The sequence below is a fragment of the Zootermopsis nevadensis genome, unplaced genomic scaffold (genome assembly GCF_977971745.1).
Source record: "Zootermopsis nevadensis isolate Lab colony 2312 unplaced genomic scaffold, Znev_1.0 Znev_ptg000030l, whole genome shotgun sequence".
NCBI classification, from domain to species: Eukaryota; Metazoa; Arthropoda; class Insecta; order Blattodea; family Termopsidae; genus Zootermopsis; species Zootermopsis nevadensis.
This window is the reverse complement of record NW_028259162.1, coordinates 11581211-11607037: the sequence shown is the minus strand read 5'-3', so window position 1 is coordinate 11607037 and position 25827 is coordinate 11581211. Positions and strand designations below refer to the sequence as shown.

Below are 25827 nucleotides of genomic sequence, written 5' to 3'. Positions count from 1 at the left end.
CTAAGTACAAGTTAGAAACCGTAATTTCTGAAATGACTTCTCTAAAATCGAAGCAACGAACACTTTCCGCGCAGAATGTTTACATTTATCTACGATTTGCAAACTATAACACAATATCGGAAATAAACAAAAATATATATTTTATCAATTCTTCCCAGTTTTCGGACTTTCACATCACCTGTTTACAGATGACGTCATGTCGCAAAGTAGCAATACAGACAGAGGTCCCTTGACCTTGTTAGTATTCATTGTGAGTCTCTCTGAAGGTTTAGCGAAGGATTTGAACTACGAAATCCCAATGGGCTTACCGTAGCCATAGTAACTGCATATATGGGTGGCTTCCTGAATATAAACACTGCATTCAGAGCTAGGAAACCTCAGGCATACCCCAATATATTTATCCAAAACTCAAAGATCAGAAAAAATCTATTTTCACACGTCATCATAGGCTGTTGCATGTTCTCAGTTTTTCACTGTAACCATTGTGGAAATGTGCATTCCATTCTGAGATACAGAGAATAAGTTATTTGGGAATTTGCATTATTCGCTACCTACATTTATTATAGCAACAAATATGGCCTTCTGCAGATTATAATTATTTATCCTGTTGTTATAAAGTTTATGGTTAGAAATTAAATGCACTCTACTTACTATAGAAATTGTAGGTTATTTTCCAGGTTGTCAACAAATTATGTTATAGGAAAGATGTGAATAGTGAATGCAAAGGACAACAACATACTACAGTCTGCTCCGTGGAGTTTTTCAGTCTACTCTGAAGACAAACCTAATAAGTAGCGAGCATGTTATGGACTTTATAAACGCACAATTATTTTCCCTGAATTTAATTTGAACTATAAACACTTAAAATACATATTAATTAATTTTAATAACATTTATATTTTACGTTATGCGCCAAGTGTTGTACGATGAGACTTGAGAGCCATGCAAAGAACGATCTCTAGGACAACACGAACTGACTGATCATGACGTTCATTTTTTATTAACAAGCCGCCACTGATGCGATTAACTGTCACGTCAGAGACTTTTAACCTCGAACCTTCTAGATTACGAAATTGCAAGATTACAGGGTTAACTTTTCCCCGAGGCTTCGCTCACTTTCTCAAGTTACGACTACGCAGCTGGGCTTAGAGGATTATTTTTTAATCAATCGGCCCCGACATAGCTTGCCAGAGAAAGCAAAGTAAAAAAAATAATAATAAAAAAACTAGTCGATTTTTCGTCCTTCAGAGAGATGAGGCTTTTGTGTGATAGGCCCGTACATTTTGTAGAGTGTGACACTATTATTGCAGTATTTCCTTTCTAAATCAAAGTGAAAAAACGAAATAAAGAACTGTTCTAAGAACTCATGAGTTCTGGTTGAACGACAACGGAACTATAATTGTTATATTGTTTGCAATGGTTTATTAAAAAAAGGCGTTTGGTTTTGACATTATCCATTACGTGTATTAAAATAAATAAGTCTAATAATTATGACCTTTCGAATACTGATTCTGCATCTTCCGGTAATACAGCTTTATGTAACAAATCCTTACATCAGCCTACCAGCCGGATAGCAGGCCGGTCCAGCACGGCCCGGCCGAGACTTGGCCGGTTCAGCACGGCACGGCGGAGACCAGGGGCTACGTTTGTAAAATCACGGTTAGCTAGAAAATAGCCCTTTCGGAAGCTCGTGGTTATGATAACTGTCGTTGCTGCCAACACACATCAAAGTCTTGCTCCTTCACAGAAAACGAAAAATATGTAGCGTATTCGAAAAGTAAAACACACAATTTAATAGTGTGCCACAAAATACAATCATAATCTTTAAAATAGGAACCTGGTTCTAGATTATTACAGCCATATCAAAATCAAATGTGAATCTTTTGGTGAAAAAGTCACTAATATTTTACATGTGTATGTAAATTTAAAATCGCAGATACATAAAACCAAATACCACCGTTGACAAAACTGGACACAAACATAAAACTAAGCAGCGCAGTTGGCTTGTACGTCTAAAATCTACGGCTGATGGAAGTGACTGGGGAAGAACTGGTGTACATTATACTTATATACTGTTTCTATGGGGAAGAGAAAACCTTTCGAGATGATTGCATATATTCAAGAACGCTTCTACAATGAACATTGTAGGGTAGACACACCATACCAAGAAAATATTTCAAACCGAAGTTATAACTCTGAATTAGGCTTGTATATAATATTAAAGTTTGTGATCTTCCTCAGACGTGCTAGGCGAATTCAGTGATAGTACCTTGAAATAGACCACGACCACTTCATCTTCAATCTTTTGTGGTATACATTGCTTAATCTTCTTATCTCAACGAATGTTAAATTATCTCTGCAAGTAATAAAGCGTTGTTAAATAATGTATAAACTATTACCATGTAACAGCGATTGGTTGATGAAGAATGTCAAATTGAGGACCTCAATTTCATCTGACACCCCTGACGTGATCGGATGCCCATTCTCAACTAATCAATAGGTTTCCCTCTTTTTCTTAAGCCAGCAATGCGGCTAAAATAAATTGCCTTTACAATTCCTTTGTCGCCACAGAACTTTGCCGCTACAAACTTTACAACCCGACAAACGATTTCTTTTCTCTCAATAGCTGAAATCCGTTATCGTCAGAGAACAGGATATTTCTCTCTGCCAAGTAGCCGAAGACCGGAATGGAACGGTCCAAACGTCGCGTTAGCGGGTTTCTACCACGCGGTCAATATTCGCCGGTTAGCTTTGCCCAGCATTCCCATCGTGTGTAAGGGTTGGCGGTCACAGCCCCCAAACCAAGTAATGAATTACGGACTTCCTCTGCAGAAACTGAGACAATCCCCTTTCTGAAATGAATTTATTTACGAAACACTTTCACCATTTGTTTCGTAGCAAATTGGATATAGTTTTCAATAGTCAGACTCGAAAAGATGAGGGGAAAAATACAACAAACTTCATTAAACACAAAAGTTATTAAACGCAGGTGACCAATGAGATAGTTCGTAAGTAGCACGGGTATAGTTAAGTGTAATAATAGTAGAGACATGTGTTGTAATTTTAGAGCACGTACAAGTTATATTCGAAGAGATCTCAAGAATTTGTATCTCTGTACACAAAGTAATGATATTCATTTGTCACAGATTCAAATGTACTATTTCCACTAAAAAGAATGTATTATTACTTGTATATTGATGAGCATACATCTCATCGAAAAATGTTTAAAATACGAGTCGTAGATCATAATTATATGCGTGAAAGTTAAGAGTCCGGGAGAATCTAAAACATTAAACATACAATGTCATAAATATTATTCCATAACGCCCAAAATCCATTAACAGGACACGATAACCAAACACACTACCAATAAAAAGTTGCATATTATAGAGATAGATAATCCGTCTATAAAACACACGATTCTATATAGACCTGTATGTATACCTCGTGAATGCGATTTTTTGTAAAAGTTTAATGTGTCCTTTGCACAAATATAAAATAAAATTTTATGTTTTATCTGTTCTGTGAACACAAGCAGATAAGTACAAACTTGATTTTATACAACACTGATAACACAAAACTTCAATTATAGTTTAATACTTTGATCTGTAATCTCGGCTAGAAGAAGGCAGATTAGAAAAAGATGCAGAACAGAATTTTAATCGGCTGCTTGGTTCTGAAGAAGCTCAGACTTTCCAACTGGAACAACCATGCCAATTATCTTAAAAGCCTTCGCCGAGAAATGTCGAGTGTTATGTACCAAGCAGAACGTTCATTTCTACGCTTAATAACAACAAAATAGAAATTAAATAAAGAGGATTTGGCTGCTGGTAATTGGAGTTGTCCGAAAATTGTCAGGTACTGGAAAAATCTAGCAGCTGAAACTGACAACAGAATAACGAATTTGACGATTCGGATGGCTGCGAAATCGAATCCAGCTTGGAAAATTTGTATTTGTGTACAAACTAATTCAACACTGGTCCAAATTCTGAGCTACAAGAATCTAGGCTGAAACATCAAACGATTTTGTGCATTGTTCTCAGTTTAATGGTAAAGAAACCTTGAGCTAAATTAATCTTGTACACGATGTCCTGGCCGATTTTACAATATTTATTATCTTAAAATTAATAATAACGCTCGAACAAGCCAGACATTCCAACCAAGGAAGATAATTATTACATAAAAGTTCCGTTTGCTTCGTTTTATACGCTGAATCGGTACCTTCTTAAAACGCCTTACTTTAGAAGTTCTGTACGTTGATGTGGTTTTCAACTGAAAACGAAACTTGATTTCAAGTTCTGAAAGTCATTTATCCTTGAGGCCATTATCTTTGCAGAAGCATTTTACGTGTTCGTGTTGAATTATGGCACAGGGGATTTCTATTATACATAATGTCTAAACGTTCTGAACGTTTCCCTCTGTCCATCTGTTCCCACTACCTAGGCTTCATTAGAAGACGGCCATGTTTGGACTTTGCCGTAACAATCTCAAATCCCACTTAGGCTACATTACTTCGCTACTACTTTATTTTCAAAAAATTGAAAAGTAAATCGTTACTCCTATACTAAATGGTGACCTCAAGTATTTAAGCGTGATTAACAAAATTTAATTAATCTTTCCACCTCTAGCGATACCTTAATCTAGGTTAGTGTCAGCGTTCTTCAAGGGCCAGTTACAAAAATTAAGATTATTTCCAATAAATTGTTTTCCTAACGTTATATTTGGAACAAATGATTTTTCGCTACTTCCTTAATAAAACTTAAAATCTTCTGGGTCTTGTAGTTATTTATTTATAGTTTATTTAACGACACTTCTTCAGTCTCAGCTGTGCTTATTAAACTCGCTTTATTACAAGGAATTCTGAGTTGATGAACAGCAGAGAGCTCTTTGTGAATTTTTAGATGTTCCTAGAGAATTTTGAAATAACCATACATTTTTATCGTTATTACTGAAAATTAACAGATTATCATGTTTAATCTTAGGGCTGTACCATTGTTTTGAATGTTCAGTTAGCGAATAAGCCATACTGAAATAACATAGGCCTACAGGTTGACAGAGTGGACTTACAGAACTCAATATTCTCTGCCAGTTACATTAATATTTCCTGCTCTTCTGATGTTTGAAAAGGACAGTTATAGAGTTCAAATGAGGTTTAACCTTGTAAATGAATGTGTAAATCAATGGATGATGCAGAGACGGACGATGGATGAATTAACGCTCAAAGGCACAGAACAAACTAGCAGAGATACACGTAGTTTTAATAGATAAAGACCAATTACTTCGTTTACAGGAAATATTATTTAGAACAAAAGTAAACATGATGTCATGACTTCAAATACAATGGAAACTGATGTATAAGTAAATTGGGAGGAGTTGAAAGAAAATTCAGATTCAAAAGCGTAGTGTGTTTTGCCGGCAATATTTATTAAGTGAAACGTAAACATATATGTGTGTATGTGCATCCGTGCAAATTTTATAAAATTTCACAGTAGAAATATCTAAATGCAATGTGTTATGAAATGTTTTATTTATAAATCATAATAAGAACAATTTTAACACAATACTATATTAGGACGGTTGAAAAGAAAACATAATTATATATCGCAGTGACCCTTTCATAGTATAATCTAAAACTGACAATACATTTTATAAAAATAATTTAACTGCTTCAGCAACCATTCGGACGAGAAACAGGGCAGGCGAATTTACCAGATTTATCTAAAACCTTCTATCTTGAGTGCACAATGCAAGATGGATTCTGCATCAGTTAGAACACAGATTATTATGAAAAAAAACATTGTACAATTAATCACTGCAATAAAAGCCCAACTCCATTACAGTGTTGAAGTCATGAATGAAAATTTTTGAAATATCCATTTTAAAACGGGTATTGATTTCTTTGTGAAAGGATTTACAACCACAGTATGAAATACTACCGAAAGATTAAACTCCCTTCAAATACAGCACGAAAAAAATTCCATAGCTTTCGTTTTCCTCCTTCAATATTAATTACGAAACAAAATCCACTAACACATACCCATAGTATGAAGAGTGTGAATTCGATGCCACATGAACATATTGATCCCAAAATATATACTGGGACTTTTGTCAGTGAGGTACATATACCCATACTGTTCTGTTGCGTTAGTTAGATTTTAAAAGCGTTGTTAAATGTTAAATCATGGTACAGGGGATTTCTATTACGAGCACTTCGTTATATTTATGTGGAATATTTAACATATCTTTACACGATTCTATTGATTCAGAACCACAAATAGACAGAGAATAACCAGCAACAGTCCATGTAATGTTTGCATTATTAAATAACCGCAACATACTCTCAGTACCACCGCAGTACCAATAAAAATACTCAATGCAGTCTCTTTTGTACTTACATACATATTATTTCCTACCACTTTAAATTCTGTATGAAACTTCGCCGAGTTATAAAATACCTGTATAATCACAAAGCTAACTTTTACAAGTTCCGAAGTTTCATTTTACTAAAATTTGGTCAGTTATCAGAAAACAAAGCTTTGTTAGAGCAATCAGTCTCCTTAGCAATCCATATACGTAATTCTAGCAGTGTTATAACATTACACGCGACTTTGTAAACCTGAAATACTCTGCCGTTTTATCAACTCCGCTACTCTTTGCAATACTTCTATTGCTGAAACGTCGTCTCTAAATCAAAGTCACTGAGACAAAGTGTATTATGACTCGCCAAAATTTGCAGGAATAAACCTTTTTTGTGTTGAACAGTAATAAAATTTATCGCAATATTTTCTTTGTAAATCGCGTTGAAGTACAGTTGTCAGATTTTCTTGTAAAGTAAGATTTTTTTTGTGAAAAAATCTTTGTGGCGACCGTAGCCAAATTCCTGCCAAATGCAGACTTCTCCATACCGTAACATGGGCGCCACAATAGCCTTGTTAGCATTACTTGCCACCACAGTCGTCAACGTCAGAACTTAATTTCAATTTCTTTTTTCCAACACTGCACGAACGGCATGACAGACACTAGGAGTACATGCTTCTTGAATAGTCGTATTTTGTACACATACGAACTCGACCTACTCACTTACACGTGAGTTAAGTAAGTCCCCGCGACGCATACGGCCTAGTTAGTCACGTGCTGCACTACTACCAAACCGAAAAACGTTGTGCTTGTTCTAACTTCACGCATAGTTTACCAGCAATACTTTACAACACTGGAAATTATAAAATAATTAGTAATAACAAAATGAATAACGATAATACGAACAGCGGAAAGCAACAAAGAAGTGTAAGAAATATCTATAAAAATATGTTGTACTGAAGACCAGTGTTCTCTGCTCTCAGGAATAAGAAGGTTGCGCACAAAATCGCGGCACAGAGGGAGGCGTGGTTTCCCTCAGTCCCTTCAGGAAAATTCCGGGGTAGAACCTTAAATTACGCCACGACCACTTCCTTACGCACCCTTTCCAGTTAATTATTCACTATCATCCTCTCATTCAACTCTATATACTCTGAACTACTGAGAAAGAGTCATTAAATAAACTATAAATAAATAAATAAGAGAAACACCATTTACCTACCAGGCCACTTACGTCATAGGTGTTTACCTACTTCTAGCGCACAGTACGTACTTTACACTGTCGCTGGTAATGATAATGGTGGGAAACTGATTAACAGAAATAATAAAGAAGGTGCTAATTTTAATGGTGATGTCTATGATGACAGAGATTAAACAGTTGGTGAAAGATTTCTGCACATACAAGGATAGCGAGAGATTATTTCAGATGTTGATTGATGCTACTGACGAGAGCAAATATTAATTTCGCTTGAAATGCCACGGGCGACATGGACAGAAGGGCGTTGTCCGACAGGATTTATTTACAAAAGGATTACTAAAGACAATGAAAATATCCATATCAGAAACATAGTTTATCTGTGAATTTACGTCATAAAATGTTTTTATTGTTCGATTTTTCAACAAAACACGGGAAAAAATCCTAAATATCTACAGGACATAACAAAGACGGCGGATTCGGAGATTTAAAATGCCCCTCTCAGATCGCTATTAGAGCACTGTATTTCACATTTGCAGGTATCGGGAAACGTCTGCTCGCAAAAGTAAAAAACTCAATCAATTTATGTCCATTGCATTAGACTTATTGACACTGACATTCAGAAGTCTACAGAGGGAGAAAAAAGGACAAGCCGGGAGACGTCGACAAAGCAAATGTTTTTAACAGACGCCACCAAGTTGCAGAACAACCAACGATCGGGCAGGGACTGAGCAATAACTGGTTTGTGTTCGTCTGGTCTTCAAATACTCTTTTAACATTTTAAGAGGATAGTTAATCTGCGGCTTACACAGTGATTTTCTTTATTCTCGTCTCAAATTTGCTATATTTATTACAAATGAAACATGGTAACATAATATAACAAATATCTCAACAGGCTGTTCCAAACTGTGTATATATTATAGTAAAATTAATGATAATTAAGAATAATAACTGGCGATGATGCATAATTCCCGGCTGGTAATTTTGTATAATCACCAGTCATCATTTATATTAACCGTAACTCAAGTAATTTATAATAGCAAATTAATTAAGCTTGGAGTCTTGAACTTTGTAGTCAAAGGTCTAATGTTGCCAGACATGGCTGGAAAATACTGACGAGAGAGGTTTGCAGACAGAGGAACAGGGTAATGAGATCGATCACGAGCAGAATATGTGACGCTAAACAGACGAACAATGGAGAAAAATGAGAGCCAAGAGTTTACAAACCAAGTAGGTCGATAAAAATTTACCACTACCAGTATAAGCACCTTATGGGCCCGTTAGCGGATTCAGTTAAAAACACTATCTCGCAGTATCCCTCCTCAACAATAACAATAACTTTAACAATTAAAAACACACGTTTTTAGTGTAGACTATTTTAGAACCTCGAAAAATCGGAAACTGGACACCTTAAAATGTTATGATTTATCTGCAAGTTTTTCTTAATTTATCCATAAGTTATTTTAATATAGACGTATGTATGTCATTAATCCGTTAAACTTTCAGTAGCACACATTGCATGAGGGATCGGCAGATTGCAAAATGCTACCTATACAGAACAACGTAGGAAAATACAAACTATGCAGTGAGTAAAATTTGAGAGGTCTAAAATTGAGTGTACCTCAACATGTGTGGTATCTGTGATCCACCTCTCCAATTTAATAATTAGTAATGTGTCTGACATAAACTAAATGATCTTTTAAACTATGCTGATAAAGATAAAGATCTAAATGAAAAATTATCAGCGGAGCCTACAATCGATTGCAAGTATCAAATCGAAGATGACTGTCTTCCGGGTTGTAGCGCCGTATAGTCTTGTAGATGCGTGTCACCGCCCTGATGATGGAGGCAACAAGGACCTCTGAAACGTCTGAAAACTTCTACCAGACTATACGGCGCAACAAACCAGAAGACAGGCATCTTCAGACTCACCACTGTAAAAACCTTAAATCCAACAAGAACCAAATCGCTAATTATAGAAACGTGAAATTATAACAATACGGAAAAATTCTATTTGTTTACTAACCTGTAGGTACTACTAGTACCTTTCATACATTTAAGATCAAAGCAACAGTCACATTAACGGGTGCACTGATGATAATAAACGGAAATGTCATGTTAACATTAAACTTGTGCAGTCGCCAGTCTGAGTATCCACTCCAAGGGCTCAGGTCCACTGAATATAATGAGTTTTAAACTGCTAGCGGGGCCTCTGTTGGAATTGAATCCCAGGTTCTGGACAAGGGCCACTACACAGAGGTGTGTAAATGAAGAACAGTATTTGTTTTCAGGACAGCGTCGGTTTTGCTTTAGGGGGCTTTATACATTTTTTTGCCTACTATTTGTTACCGTGTATACACAGGGCCTATCCCAGAGTTTTAATAAAAGTCCAGATTAAATACAAAATATATGAGTTGGTGTTATTGTACTTCTGACTATCCGATTTGAACACAAAAAGTGAAAAGAGGAAAAAGATTCCATCAGGCTGATGTAAAACCACTGTAACAAAACCAATGTGTGTGATTTCAGGCGTTCATGACGCATGAATGTTCATATGGATTCTGATTCTGAATGATGACATCATTCAGATGAACACTGCACTGATGTCTGCATCACCCACGAACAGAAATAAATATAATGTGCATACAAACACAGTCCGTAAAACGTAGGAACATACATATCTTCTGGGATACTCCGCAGTTTGGTCATGTAGAAGTTTACTGACGTTTCAGAGGTTCTTGCTACTTCCATCATCAGGGCGAAGAATAAGAAGCTCACAAGAAAATTCCTGGTGAATTTCTACGAGAATACAAGGCGCGATGTGTAAGAACACAATTATCTTTCTAGGAACACATGTACTAGACTCATTACCTATCCGCCCACCCACAGATCTACATGTATTTCAGAGCCAGGATAAGGCGGTAAATTCTCTGTCTCGAACATGATAAGAAGAAGATACAAAAAGAAGAAAAAACATCGATACGAAGCATTACGCTCAGTTACTCTTCATTTCAAATGACGACACATTTTGAACTGAACTATAGGTCCATGAAGGTAATAAGCTCATAACTAACACGAGGAGCAAAGTCCTTCTTAAGAGAATAGTCGGTCAGGTGTTAAAGATATGGAACCAGAAGATTCATTATCCTGTTCACAATATCCCAACTCCGATCTTTCCTGGGCCATATAAATCCAGAAGATGCATTTCGTTACTGTTATCCGCATTTAGGCGTAGCTGTCCTAAGTGATTTAAATATTCTGTTCAGTTTTCCCGATGAAAATTGTATACGTATTTATAATCTCCCCCACGCCCAACTCATCCTCCTTGATTTGATCACTCTAATTATATTTGTTGAACAGTACAAATTATTAAGCTCCTCGTTGTTCAATTTCCTCGAGTATCTTGTTATTTTCTGCTTCCTAGATCAACAATCTTCTTTCGTACATCCTCATGTCCCTTTCTTCAAGAGGAACAATGCTTTAAACCCCATGCAATCAACAGGTAAAATCATAGACTTTATGTTTTATAATTACGTTTTTTGCAATAGATCTTAAGACAAATAATTCTTAACTAAATTATAAGATGCATTCTCCGAATTTAATCTGCTATTAATCTAGTATTAAGTACATATGCAGGAATTCAACGTGAAAAAACATGAGATGGTTTCTGCAGTCTCAAGAATATGCCTTTTAAATTCAGCAAAATACTCATAACGCCTACGTTGCTTCAAATTTTAACCTGTAGGCTACAGCAAATATAACAGGGAGAAGAGTCTAGTCATCATACACATTATTGACCAATTTATTTCCTCAGTTTTTATTAGTGCAAGTTTAAGACTCCATTAATTTGTCATGCACAACGTCTTCAACACGTTTTTAATTTTTAACGCATGAAACGTTTTCTTACAAAATTTGTTGCTATGTTTATGATCCATATGCATACAAAACTTCACGTCATCGAGTTTGGCATGAATTTTCTCTGAGAAATGTAACAAATAAATAAATAAATGAACATCTGGGGGTCACGAGTAACTATAGGCAAACAACATCGCAACTTAATTCGACTTTAGTGGGGAAGACGTAACAACCAAATACTTCAATGGAGAAGTTCGTTTCTCTGACTCAATCTGGGTAGACGGCGGGGAATTTTTATGTATACACCCGTATTGGCTACGTCTGAAACTTGTGCAAGTTTTAAGTTATTCGCGGCAAGAATGTGGACGAACCAGTCACTGCAGACCAAGGTCACCTTTACACGACAGAAATCGGCTGACTACTCGTATGGAGTTATCAGGAATATAATATAACATGCAGACGTCTGAGTGTATTCCATAACTTAAATCTGTTCAGACAACAGCGCCATTATCCGAAATTCCCTTGTTTTGGTGGAAAGTTTCCGAGCCAATTAGATACTCTTCCTTCATTAAGCTTGTTCATACGACCGACATTTCAGCTGCAGGCATAAACTTATATCGGTTATAAATTTTCCGAAAGCGAGTTGGGAAAACTCGCTCGACTGGCATATGGCCATCTGTTTAATATTACTCCAGGAATTTAAATTTACACACCACATACTTTCCTTTAAGCTCGGAGATTTTCCATACAAAGTGTAGGAACAAACACACCTATACACCAAAATATCGTCTTAACTCATTTTCATTAATTGATCGTGACAAATTATTATCTGCAAAGTATCGTAACGTAAGTACAAAATAGTCTTATAAATCTACTTGTTATTAATAAACAATACCTAGATACAACTGTACTTGTCGCTTATTTAAGCTGTCACAGAAAGAGAAAATTCAAGAAAACTGGCAGTATTGATTCGCTGTAGGACAAAGTAGGTAATAGGAAATCAAAATTTTAATGGTAACGGTGATTAAAGTATTAACGTTTACAAAAAAATACTGTATATGAGATAAGTGCAGATTTATGATGGCCAAAATCTTCACATTACATTTTAAAATATTTAAATAAAATTATCGTCGAACGATATCATAGATGCGTAAAAATCAATTAATTATCAAAACCTGACTAAATACGATCGGTAACTAGAAATTTAAGAACACTATTGCCGGAAACTGGGGACAAGGTGATCCTAACGGAGGACCGAAAATACCTGTGTATGCAGTTAAGTATTAAGCGAAAAAATTACGTACGGGACACAGGATAAAAAAACATTACATTGTGGACAGATTGAGGGTTAAGTTTGGTATCTACCTACATGTCCACACGGCGTTATAACCCAGATAATCGTTATCATCTTCACCTCCGTGAAAAGTTCAAATCACAAAAGTGTTTTTGAATAAAAACATTAATATAATTTTAGCAAATCCAAATAAACTATTGCCATAAACAATTTCGTTTGCTATCCACGCCATTTCGACCTACGTAACTGACGTTTAACAAGTTACGAACTCTTCACAAAGCATAATAATTCTGGCGCGTTCGCTCTGTCAATGCGTCTAGGTACTTAATAAGCGAATAAAACGTTTTAATACTCTCTTCTATATATCGTAAAACCTGCGAGGCGACCAAAGTTTGTCTGAAACTATACTCAAAACGTTTTTGTTCCGATAAACATTTAGGGATATCTGCGCGCAGACACGCAGTTATGCCTTTATTTAAAACTTCACAAACAATTTAGTTTTCCTACGTAATAGAAGAATGTCCATAAGAGAGAAGTACTCTCTTGCCAGCTGTAAGAAATGTAATATCAACAATAAATAGAATCGGCTGTCTAGCAGGGGCCCAGGGCCCACCAGTTCAAAGACTAATTAGCAGGATATTTCATTCACACCATCTAACATCAACCGCTGACACGTCATAAATCATATGAATGTTAAAGGCACAGTAACAAGCATTACAAAGCAAACACAGACCACGTAGTAGCAAGGCAACAGGTTTTTGCGCTACAAGATTTCATTCATTACAATTATCATACAAAAACAAAAGAAACAATAATATATTAGTAGCCATACTTGCCATAAGAGCCAATACGTCGACTAATAATCGTAGAAACGTAACAAAGAAAATGATGAAGCATGCAGATTTATTGTTCTGACGGCGACAAGTAAGAAAATGGGTGTCATCTGGTTGCATTCTGCAGTCTGGTAGATAGATAACGACGTTTCAGAGGTGCTTTAATGGAGGCAGTACGAACTTCTGAAACGTTGGTTGATATCTATCAGACTTCACGGCGCAACACCCCGTAAGACAGCCATCGTTACATATAATTAATTTTATTTCCTGAAAAAATTACATTCCAAGACGCAAATAATTCGTAATTTAATTCCTTTCCAATATGAAAATTTTAACCAGTGCAAAGTGAATACATCCAAGAAGGGTAATCTAAAATACAAATGTTCATTAAATATTGCAGTGCTATTTCTCTTTATTTAGATTATTGCTGACACATTCAAGCAATAGTTTAACGATCTTAATTGCTATATGTAGATTTATTTTTTATAAAAATTTATACAGTGTCAGCAATGTTTAATCTTGTCGGGCGAGTGAATAAGTAGGATGTGTGTGGTGAATGAGTTATTGATTTTTTATTTTGCTTGCTAAAAAATGTATTCACTACACCAATTTAGAATTCGTGACTGATTAAACACAAATGTGGACAACAACTAATATTGACCTTCACGGGCCATAAAATTAAAGATGGCTGTGTGAAATGCGCGTAAACTCAGGTTTTCCTTGCAGTGCATTTACCCTTTTTGTGTCAGGCTTGACATATACTACTACGTGGTGATTAGTCGAGTTGCGGCTTACCTTTGCTTCGGCGTCTTCACCCCTGCACGTTCTGACAGAAACGACTTGGGCAGCGACAGAGACCTCTGCTGGGATTCTAGCATAACTTTGTTTCGATTTTCTACCACCTCCGCTGGAGCACTTCCAGGTCGGGGTTCTAACACTGACTTGCTGTGGTCACCAACCGGTGACTTAATCATCAACATTACTGTTGACGAGGCATCTTCCAAAGGGGTGGATGTCCCAGAACTTTTTTGGGTTCTCGGACTCTTCATGACGGTACGGTCTGACGTCGTCACCCACACGTCACTGGATGACGACGATGACGAAGAGGTTCCTCCGACTGCGGAAGGCGATCTGCTGTTGACAATGGGAGACGCTTTACGTTCCCTCGGAACACTTAGCTGTCTCTCAAAGTCATCCTCCACCAGATCTATCAAAGGAGACACAACGCTTGGACTACCGTTTGCTTGACGGAGACCTGAACCCATCCCCACACTGAAACCAGTATCCCTCTTATACTGATCGGCGTCCCTGTCTATGGAGGAGTTAGTAGACGATGAGGTATCTAAACCGACTTTAATTCTTTCAGAATTAGTGCCAAAACTTGCGGGACGTCTAGGAATCTGCGAATATTGAAACGGAACCCCACTGTTTCTCCATTTCGGTTTCTTGTCCTCCGCATCCAAAGGAATAGATTTCCTATCAGATGGACTGCTGACACCATTGAGGCCACTTTGATTTTTCCTGGGCATCGTGAGTTCGTATTCGTCGACTCGCTCTAGAGACGCGGGAGATGATCTCGTGGATTGTCCACCCCCACGGGGTCCATCCACTCGCTTGCTCTTTTCGTCATTATCGTAATTTCGCCTTGGTTCGTTCCTACCTCGTTGATTTTGAGTCACTGCAGTGGTGGGGTAGCTCTGAGAGAGCCGCATGTTACTGGCTGCAGATGCGGCTGTAGGCAACTTGGGTCCGGAAGATGGGGAAGGTGTTGATGACTTGCTATGGCCAGAAGGCGGGTATAGGCTATCGAGATGAGCACAGTGCGGCCAGAAATCACAAGTATCTGGGTTGATGTTCGGGCAGAAGACGCTGGCGACAGTTGTGGCGGAGGGTGTGGTGATTCCACGCTGCAGAACTCTCTGTCGCTGCTGAGGCTGTTGCTTGCCCTTGTTTCGGGACACGAAAAAGATGTTGAAGCCCGGCTCAGGTTCCTTACTGCGGCGCTCCTGTTCCTGTTCGGCGTGGTACCGTGCTTGGAGAAGCGCACGGGCGGCAGCGCGGCTCCGAGTACCGTGCAAGTAATCTGTTACGGCACGGGCCTCGTCCTCCCAGCGCACTCCGTCCTCGTACCGGCTATCCTCCGACTGCGTCTTTCCTAAAACGTCAAAGCCGCAGAGGAAAAATGGGTGAAGACATATAGAAGAAAACAGAGGTTTGTAGACTGGTGGCTGGTAGTGAACTGTGTCGATCATTATGCCTATAAACTCACCTAAGAACTAAATTATTAAGAATTATTTTAGACGTCTAGATAGCTGATATACAAGCCTTCGAAATATAAACCTTGCAACAGTTGGGAAAACTAGCAATTTGATTATTTATTACGTGTCCTAAGCGTACTAACAGACCGCTTCTGATTACCTTCAGCTGAGATTTAATCAAACAGTTTTCTCAAATATTTTTTTAAAAATAATTTTGCATTCAGTAGTATTTCTAAACATGAACAGTTAATACGTGTTGTGCTCAAATATATTTTTATTATCACCATCATTACTGTCGATGTTTAATAAACAAACACGCCGCCCTAGTAGAATACGAAGGAACACGTAAAAAAAATTCATTATTCAGAACACTCTTCGTGGGAGTGATAATTACTTCCACTATTTCTTAACAGGGTCAACACTTAATCGTAAGCAAAGTAAACGTTAACTTCGGAAGAATTAACTGCTGTCCGATAATGAATCCCAGCGTTACCAGCGTCACGAATCGTCAGGTTAGTTTCCATTGAAATAGAATGGAACCGATTTAGATGCATTTCCGCATCCGTTTGCTTCACCACCAAGTTAGACTGTTAATCTTCTCATTACTTTAACGCCCTTCTGGGACTAATCGTGCATGGTTTCATGACGCCCAGAAACTATTTTCCACGAAAGAGATTATTTTTTTAATTTGGATATTTGTTCTTAACGTAAACCTGTTCCATTAGCAGCTCTGATAAAGGCTCGCAACTGAACCACTAATTATTAATTTTCATTTAAAAAAACTCCCGTGCAGCTGAAAGACTGAAGACGTTATTACGTACTGCTGTGTATGAAGGGGCGTCTTGGTTTTTCCATTGGCTCGCCACCGATTTTAACTACCACTCGGTGCGGTTCTGCGGGCACCTGCTGCTGCTGGAGGTAGTAGTGATGTGGGTGTTGCTTCACCAGCAAGTATTGACAGTCCGTGTGACTGTGGCTACCGGGTGACAGGGCTCCGGGAGACTTCGTTTCCGGCAACTGCAGACTACGCGAGCGACGCACGCGGTTTCTACCGTCCCACGTGTCATAGCTGTGAGAAACAGCTTCCGGAACTCGGATCACAGCTTGTACTTGCTGCTGCTGCTGCTGTTGTTGTTGTTGTTGTTGTTGTTGCTGCTGCTGCTGCTGCTGCTGCTGCTTCGCAATCGAATGGCTCACCGAGCGCCTGAAAGCGTGTGTTAAACCCGTTCTTCCCGTGCAGCTACTCGACGAAGATGACGAAGACGAGGAAGAATTATTCCAAACTTGTTTCTTGTTGTTTCCTTCGGAACCTGGTGACTTCCTTAACGGATGCGTGCGGTGTTCTAATCTCTGGTTTTGGTGATGGAGTCGGATGGAGTCCCTGTGACGTACTGAAGATGGCGATATCTTTTCACCGTTAACAAGAAACCGTTCTTTTGGCTGGAGTCCAGAGACAGCAGCAGGAGTGTCAGGCGAGGAGTTAGTGACTGTTATGGTTGAGAATGCACTGAGATTCAAGGATGACTCGCGGTTTTCCTCTTCATCACCGTCCTCGTATCCGCCCACAGAGGAGTCTGTCTCAGACAGTCGAGGCATGGTAGCGCGCGGGTTAATGCTGCTGTCCAGGCTTCTGAACCCGAAAGACGAAGATGATGACGACGATGAATCATTCTTTTGGAACCGCGACCTGCGAGTTCCACTTCCCGTCGTTTCCTCCAAAGACTTAGTTTGTGGAATTCGTAGCGGCTGCTGCTGATGCGTGTCGACTGGTGACGGCGTGAGCCGACGCGCTCTCAGGGAACCCGGGGGCGCCGCTGTGCGCGGAGAGGGAAGCGTACTCCAGTTTACAGTAGGAGGTGGCGACGGCGGTGGGCTGACAATATCGCTGTCCACAATGGCGTTTGAACGAGGGAGGAATGGATGCTTACCGGCACCGGTTCGAAGACGAGGAGCTGTCTGGTATCTACGACTTGGGTCCTGGAATGCCGGCGGCGGAGATATAATCGGAGTTACTGACGGTGGCGACATTGGATCACCAGACAAGCCCAGGTCTTGAGGGGACGGCGATGCACTGCGACTGTTAATGCGATGCTCAAACTCCCGTCCTTGGGTGATTCCGATTGGGAGCGGAAGAAAGGCGGGTCGCTGTTGCTCCTCGACTTTGACAGCTTCTGGGAACTTGCCAGGTTCACTATTGCTGCAATGGTAGTCCGCGAGCTTGATGCCTGGACGTCGACCTGGCAGTGTGCCCCCGACGGGTGCAGCAGGCGCAGTAGAGGGAGCACTGTGTAGCATGCCATAGTTGGCTCTGCGGTTTTCATCCAGCGAGCGTTGCTGGACCTGAACCCAGCCAGAGCGGCCGAGGTAGACGCCATCAACTTCGCGGTCGCACCAGCGGACCGGCGACAACTCGCGGCTGCAGCTGCCATTGTTGGTACCACGATCAACGGATGACGCCATGCTACCGGCGATGAAGAGGGCGGTCGGACCAGTGTCCCGGCGACGAGAAGTCGGCAACGACGCATAGTTTGAGTTTCGTGACTGTGTGGCACTGTTGCCCGCGTACTTGACTTGTAACGTGGGGATGGAGCTCACGTGACTCGCCACGCTGCTTCGGGACGAAGGCCTCGAGCCATGCGAGGCCGTCGTGGTCGCTGTCTCCCAGGGCTCCGACGTGCTGCGCAGATGCAGGACTGACACGTTAGGACCCCTGTCAGTAGAAACACCTCGTTACAGTGCAAGTATAAATTTCACTGATGCCACAGCCAAAGCCGCTTTGTCAAATGACTAATGAGTGTGACTGTCCACAGCCCCCGAACTATTAGCCCACCCCCACACCGCGCTATTACCAATAGTTTATGCTTAAACTCCCACAAAATATTTCAAAATTCTCAAGAAAATATTCGCAAATAGTTTTGTCTACGTTTTTAAACCTTTCAAATTTGAAGTAGTGATATTATTATTTTTATTTATAGAATGTAGAAAAGTTTTTAAGAGCTAGTTTAACTGGTGAGTTCAATTTAAGTACTAGGCAGTAGGTAACACCGACTTACGACAAAGTAATTTATTTTGCATTGGAACTTTTGGTAGTTATTACTTCTGATTTGAATGTGTACACTTTTGAATGTCATATTTTAAAAACAATAATTTGAAACCAAGATTCTTTTCTAGATTCACTACTTTCAAACATTGCCTATCCTTTTATTTTTTGTTAATATAAATACATTCAGTAGGCCTACTGGTATCAAGCTGTAAGTCAATTTATTAAAAATAGAAATAAAAGGAGAGGGCTCGATGATCACAATTTTCGAAAATCCCATCAGAGCCTTATAGCGGCCATGGTTACAACTAAATCAAATTCGATCTTGAATAATTATTAAAAGTTGTGATCAACATATGTGCCATAACTGACAAGAACTGCACGTCCATTTTACGGTCTATTTTCGTAAAGATAAACTGCGTATATATGTCTCTGATCCAAATGCTCTCTCTATAAACGTAAATCTTAAATACACTAGCGATTACCTACTTTGAATACGTCTGCCAGGTTATCCGTAAGTATCCTCAGATAACAAGAACAAAAAATAAAGTGGCAACCTATAAATTTAAGATGGGTCACCATATTTATTCCCGAATACCTTATTTTTCATCATTCTACCATTCAGTATTCGCAGCCAATAAAACACAGCATTTAATTTAATAAGAGACGATGTTATATGCAGTCATAGCACGGAAATTTAACACAAATTTGTTTTAGATCCCCTTAAATCCTGCTTTATTTAAGATCAGACATGGACCGTATTCAAAGTAAACCGCATGAATGAACGGAGTTTGATTTTTCTGTTACCGACTTGAAACGCGGCAGAAAGAGATTATAAGGTCTAATGAACGAGATCTCTGGAGCAGATTTCTCCCTGAGAAGCTAATTATTTATCAGCTGGATAAAAACTCCCAGTCTTTACTGTGACTCAAAGGTTAAGAACCATGTTCATAAAATCCCACCATTAGATTCTACCCTCAACCTACGTACTATGAATTATTAGTAACAGATTTAAATTTTCGTTTAACTACAAACACGTGTCGGCACGATGCAAACTGCAAAGCATCATCTTATTTTACGTTCCCATCGCGTTAAAAACGTTGTAGCCCGATAAGGTTTTATTGAATATTATAATAACTTTATAGATATTCTATTCAGTACTTATAACTCAACCACAGATATTTTACTTGTGAGAATAAATTATTTCGCCTTGTAATTGTGATCCGAAATATTTTACGCAGCCCTTGTCATTACCGTAATATTTTCTTGTACAAAACATACGTTGAAATATAATCTAACTCGTTCATATAGACTCGAAACTACAAATTTTGTTCAGCAGTCTAAATTATTTTGGTTCGGAATGGTGTAAGAAGATATCCCCTTTAGTTTCAGTACTGAAGTGGCGCATCCAGCATATTTCCGTCGCATTACTTCGAAAGATAATCCTATTAAGTCGCTTTCCGTGAACTCAGCATCTAAAGATACTCTAGGGAATTATACGCCAACCAAACAAATGAGAAAGGTTTCTTAGCTCTTACGTTTTCCCGGTGAAGAACGTGAGTGAAACACGCTGAAACCCATCAGATGTGTTCAAATGGTAACGCTTCCAACACGTTTTCTCGGGGAGGACAAAATTGTTATGGTTTCCCTGAAATATTTAGTGGTTTTTCTCATGAAATTCGGTACAGTACATCCGAATGCTCGCTCTCTTACTCCACAGTCCATTCCAGTTCAATGAACTCACAATCTTGCGTGTCTACAAGCTTTGTAGTTGATGTAGAATCATTAAGTGACCTATGAATCAGCCAAATCACGCCGTTTTGAGTCAGAAATCTCCAAGACCTCAAGTGTTCGTATTTTTTAACTTCAAATTTTTTAAATTTGAAGTCAACAGTGACCTAGATAATGGTGATAATGAAGGTGGTAGGACTGTCATGAATGTTAAAGCGATAGTTGTAAGTTGTCGTGACTATTATAAGATAACATCGCATTGTGTGACCAGAAAATTCAACTTCCATCTACGCCTAGGTCAATCGAGTGATCTCTTCCTTTAAGGCTTTCCATCCAAAATTTCATACACATGAGTTAAAATTCTGTACTCTAAACTTCACGTTTGGACTCCTTGATGCATGGTTCCTATTTTATAATTTTTATGCTTACTTAAGAGGTTCACGCTAATTAAACTAAAAATGTGGACTACACATGACGATGCGGACAGCGTGTTTCAAACGAAATTTATATAACTCGAGTGCTTCAGTATCGTGGGGCAGTTTTATGAGACATTCGCACTTCAGACAAATAGTATCAAGCTAGAGCGCTTGGAAATGTTTTTGTGACGAGTGGTACACCTGGCAGGACAGAGATTTTCGCATTCGTCAGCATGTACGGACACCGACTCAGGAGACCACTCAGCCATCTATCTTAGGACAACTGGGAGGATGTTTCCTCTGGGGTAAAGCAACTGGAGTGTGAAGATGACCGCACTCCGCGTTCCTGAATTCGTACAGCCAGCTATACATCCAAGACTAGCGTGTTGCGTAGGAACAGGAGCAAAGTTTTACCTGTTACTCCGTTATTCCTTCAGGACTAATAAGCAGTCACTGACAAAGGCGACATTTTCATTAGTGTGAGAAAGGGGAAGTTCTGAAATACCACAAAACTCTACGTGGCGAGAAGCACAGCCATTAAACAAGTGCCAATGAGAGTAAATCCTAAAAGAAAATCTTGATCTTTGGTTCGGAGTTGTGTGGACGGAAGCGTGCTAAGCTGACACGGAAGAATTAAACGATTCAATAGTTCCGAAGTAGCACTGACAGTGGTACAGCAAAACAAATTCTACAGTATCGATCACGAGAAAATTGAATTTTTAGTCGACCAAGAACAAGAACGAAACAAAATTGTTGTTGCTAACTGAACCGTATCAGGACAATGCGCCCGATGCGTTCAGAAGAAAAAGAAGAAGATGATGATAATGTCTATTACTTCGGACGGAGCGACAATTTGGTAAACACGACAAAAGGGCTAATTTCTTTACAAGACAACTTTCCTATGAAAGCAAGCCTTTACTTAAAATGCTGATCTGTGAGAACGTTTTAAAACGACATCTGAAAGACTAAGATGGAGGACAATATCTATTGATAATTATATACTATCTTTAGAGTTGATATGTACCCTAACTTCAGTCAAAGGACTATGGAAAACCATTGAAAACGTAGTAAACAAAGCGAAAATAATTTTGGAGTAACGCGTTCGAGATGAAAATAATATATTAAATTAAGTATTAAATAAATATGTAGTTGAGGATGTGAAGTTGATTGAAGATTGTTAGAGTCCTGTCCAAAGGATAAGTTTGGTTTGATGGGCCCGCTAGAGGGGGCTAATAACAATCAGTGGTTTCAGACAAAATTAACACCTAATTAACAGCGGCTGAAAATGGCAACAATGAAATGTAATAGCTATAGACTAAATTAAAGGATAAATACAAAAATTAAACAGTAATGTTATCCTCAAAAAGCCGTTTATCAGATTTAATAAAAGTCGTTACAGCACTCAAAAGACGTTCTAAGGCAATTAAATAAAGTGGTACTTGAAATTAATTACGATGAATAAAAGCGTATATTCTAACACTAGCTTAATGAAATACATAGCATAATAAAAACATGTCAAAGGACTCAGAAGTTATAAGAGCCCTTAATTAAAGTAACCTTTGCAAACTACCTGATTCTAACTTGCTAATTACTAAATAAGTAACTCCTTTAGAAGCCAGCAGTACGCTCAGCTAGCTAAGATCTTCGCATTTTACGGGAACGGAAATTTCATACCGTCTTCACAAGAACCCACCACCGGAACTAAAGTGACCATTCTAAGCCAAAATGAAAATTTCGCGACTAAATATCCATGTCAGAACATGTGGTAAAAATATCAAGTAACAGAAATGTAACATATCCGTTGTGGTCTCCCTGGTTGTAATGCCGTGTCTTCTTGTAGGTGGCTACGAACGTCTCGAAAAGTACATACCGCCTTCACCTTCAAATCACCTACAAAGCCTCACAACCCAGAAGACCACTATCGAAGCTTTTACTGCCTTGAGCACCTCAAATCTCAGACAGTAATGTAATAAATATTATTTTTATTAATACGTAACTTATAACACTTAGTCTATTGTTAGTTCAATAACTTTTATGTACAGAACATGAATCATGACAATTGACTATCGTTCGTAAAATCACTCTTATTACATAACGTATTTTATTTTTTATGTATAGTTACGCACACGGGCCTGTGTACGCAATATTTCCAAAATTGAGTTATACTTTACAGACAAATAACATTTAGATTTCCTGATACCCGAATCCGTATTTGGTCAAGAACTGTTATTCGCCCTATTCTTAAACGTCGAAGCCATTTGACTATGTTACAAGAATAGTAGTAGTACGGTAGATAAATATAAAATCGTAATTGTATTTTCAGTTTATCGCCAGACTGTAGTCGCACAAGTGTTCCGTGGATGAGAATCCTCCATTAACGAAGCTGTTAAAGTGTTGAAGGATCACACACGGTAGAGTTACGTTAGGGAAGTTTGGGCGAGAAGGTGGTATTGAGAGGTGGCTGAACAACGATGGAGTAACTTTGAACAGCATGCTAAGTCTCATGTCAGTATCAAGGGTATCCGGGACAGACAGCCGTGGAAAAGGTGCAGTGGAACGTTAGGGAATAACAACGAATCTAGGACGCTGTGAGAGACAGCAGCGGAAAAAGGAAAGTGAACGTTAGGGAATAACAGCGAATCCGGGACGCTGTGAGAGAAAGCAGTGGAAAAGGGACAGTGAACATTAGGGAATAACAGCGAATTCAGGACGCTGTGAGAGAAAGCAGTGGAAAAGGAAAATTGAACGTTAGGGAATAACAGCGAATCCAGGACGCTGTGAGAGAAAGCAGCTGAAAAGGGAAAGTGAACATTAGGGAATGACAGCGAATCCAGGACGCTGTGAGAGAAAGCAGTGGAAAAGGGACAATGGACGTTAGGGAATAACAGCGAATCCAGGACGCTGTGAGAGACAGCAGCGGAAAAGGGAAAGTGAACGTTATGGAATAATAGTGGAATATTTTAAAACGTTACTAAAGTATTTTCCAGAGAGCCCGTCTTCACCTATAATAAATAGCTATAGCAAAATCTGAAATACAGGACCTTCAATGTGTTTTAAAACTATCGCCTTTAAATATAAAGCATTACTTTAACACATAATGCGGTTGTTGTATCATTTTACAACAGTAGCACCGCCTGGCACATGCCTTAATGTCAACTAGAAAAGACACCGATAATCAATAATGCTGCCAATTTTAAAGTCATCGTTCACTTGTTTCATTACGTAACAGGAAATCTATAAACGACATTAATCCCACAAGCGAAAATTACATCCCGAAGAGATTCATAAAACTGAGCTCCTAACATGGTAGTGAACAGACAATTATATCGAGTAGGATGCGACTGACAGGACGCATGGGCAAACAAGAACTGCACATAAAATTTTTGCTTGGAGTATGTAATGGGAAAAGACCAATAAGAAATGTGGCCTTACATGAGCTGGGTACGATGTTAAATGGATTTTAAATAAATGGTTTGTATTTAATCATACTATCGTGTTTGCTCAAAATTATTACAGAAAATAATCGTCACACAAACTCAAGTATGTGTTATAATGTACTCTGCAACGATCACGCTCTTATAAACGGCGAAGAACCTTCGGATTTGTTAAAATGTGGAGAATTTTATTAGCTGAGGGTAATATTATCTTCTCAAGAAGCTTCTACAGCATTGTATTAGTTATGATCTGCATTAATTTGGCTCACGTTTGAATGATTGAAGGTAAAGTGGTTGGAAAAATTAATGTCCGAAATTTTAGAATAATATTTCCTAATACTCTTATGTGATATGTGTGAAACACGAAGTTCATCCAAACACTTTTTAAAAATTCAGTTTCTATATCAAGGATAACAAAACGCATCTACATTACACAATCATTTTCTTAATGCTGTTTCGGAAAATAATAGCCGTGTATTCGTAGAATAGAATGAAACCCATACATACACCTGTGTGAAAAATGCAGCTACTGAGCTATAAAATAGATGGTACTAATAAATTACCACTGTACTTTATAGGGGTTAAACTAAGAAGAGTGAGATGCGATACAAACAGCACTGGACTGGAAGAAAGAATGATATGCAGAGAATGTGATACGTAGACGAATATGAGGTAACTGAAAATGCCACAAAAACAAGTCACGAATATGTGAAACGGAGTAAATGGCTAAGGTTAAAGACAGTGGGATTTTTTGGGTTAAAGTGACGAAGCTTCGAGCTGCATAAAGGGAAATTTATCGACCAGTTGAACAACTGTTAACTCAACGACGTTGTTATTCCGAGTTGTGACGCTGTGCGGACTCATAGGTAGATAACCAACGTTTCGGAGAAACATACTGTCTTCATCTTCAGACATGGCGATGAAGACACCGCGTCACAACCCAACAGAACATTACAACCTTGACCGACGTGGGAATCTCAAATTTGACAAAAATTAAGGAATACTTTCTGCCGAGTAATTACATCCCGTTTTTCATATGAAAAACGGGATGTAATTACCATAATGAAAGTGCCAGAGACAGAAGTTTCATAAATTCTAGCGCCGTCTGTATCAAAAGCTTATCTCATATGCATTAGAGAAATGTCTTAAGATGGTGCTTCACCGCTCCTTTCTTATTTCCTTTTAAAGCATTCTTATATTCTGCTGAACTACAGCAATGATAAATGATTGTATGGAAATGTTAATTTCAAACAGAACAAGAAGATAATTTAAAAGACCTCAGACCCATGTTGACTCTGTAGTATGTACGACTCAGAATGAAAAGGAACTAATGTCAGCACGAATAAAATATTGCTAAACTGTTTGCAGAAACAGTATATCTGAAGAACATTGATGGTATCTTAATGAACGTAAATAT

General features: G+C 38.6%; 1 protein-coding gene across 3 annotated transcripts in view; it reads right to left on the bottom strand.

Moving 5' to 3' along the window:
* RhoGEF3 (Rho guanine nucleotide exchange factor 3) overlaps positions 1–25827 on the bottom strand; it is a 417890-nt gene that overhangs the window by 190377 nt on the left and 201686 nt on the right. For all 3 annotated transcript variants that reach the window (XM_087358941.1, XM_087358938.1, XM_087358939.1), the window contains exons 6-7: positions 16611–18499; positions 14327–15686 (exon numbers count right to left, since the gene is read on the bottom strand). In XM_087358941.1, the coding sequence (XP_087215067.1) occupies positions 14327–15686; positions 16611–18499 (3249 nt within the window). The remainder of the gene's footprint in view (positions 1–14326; positions 15687–16610; positions 18500–25827) is intronic.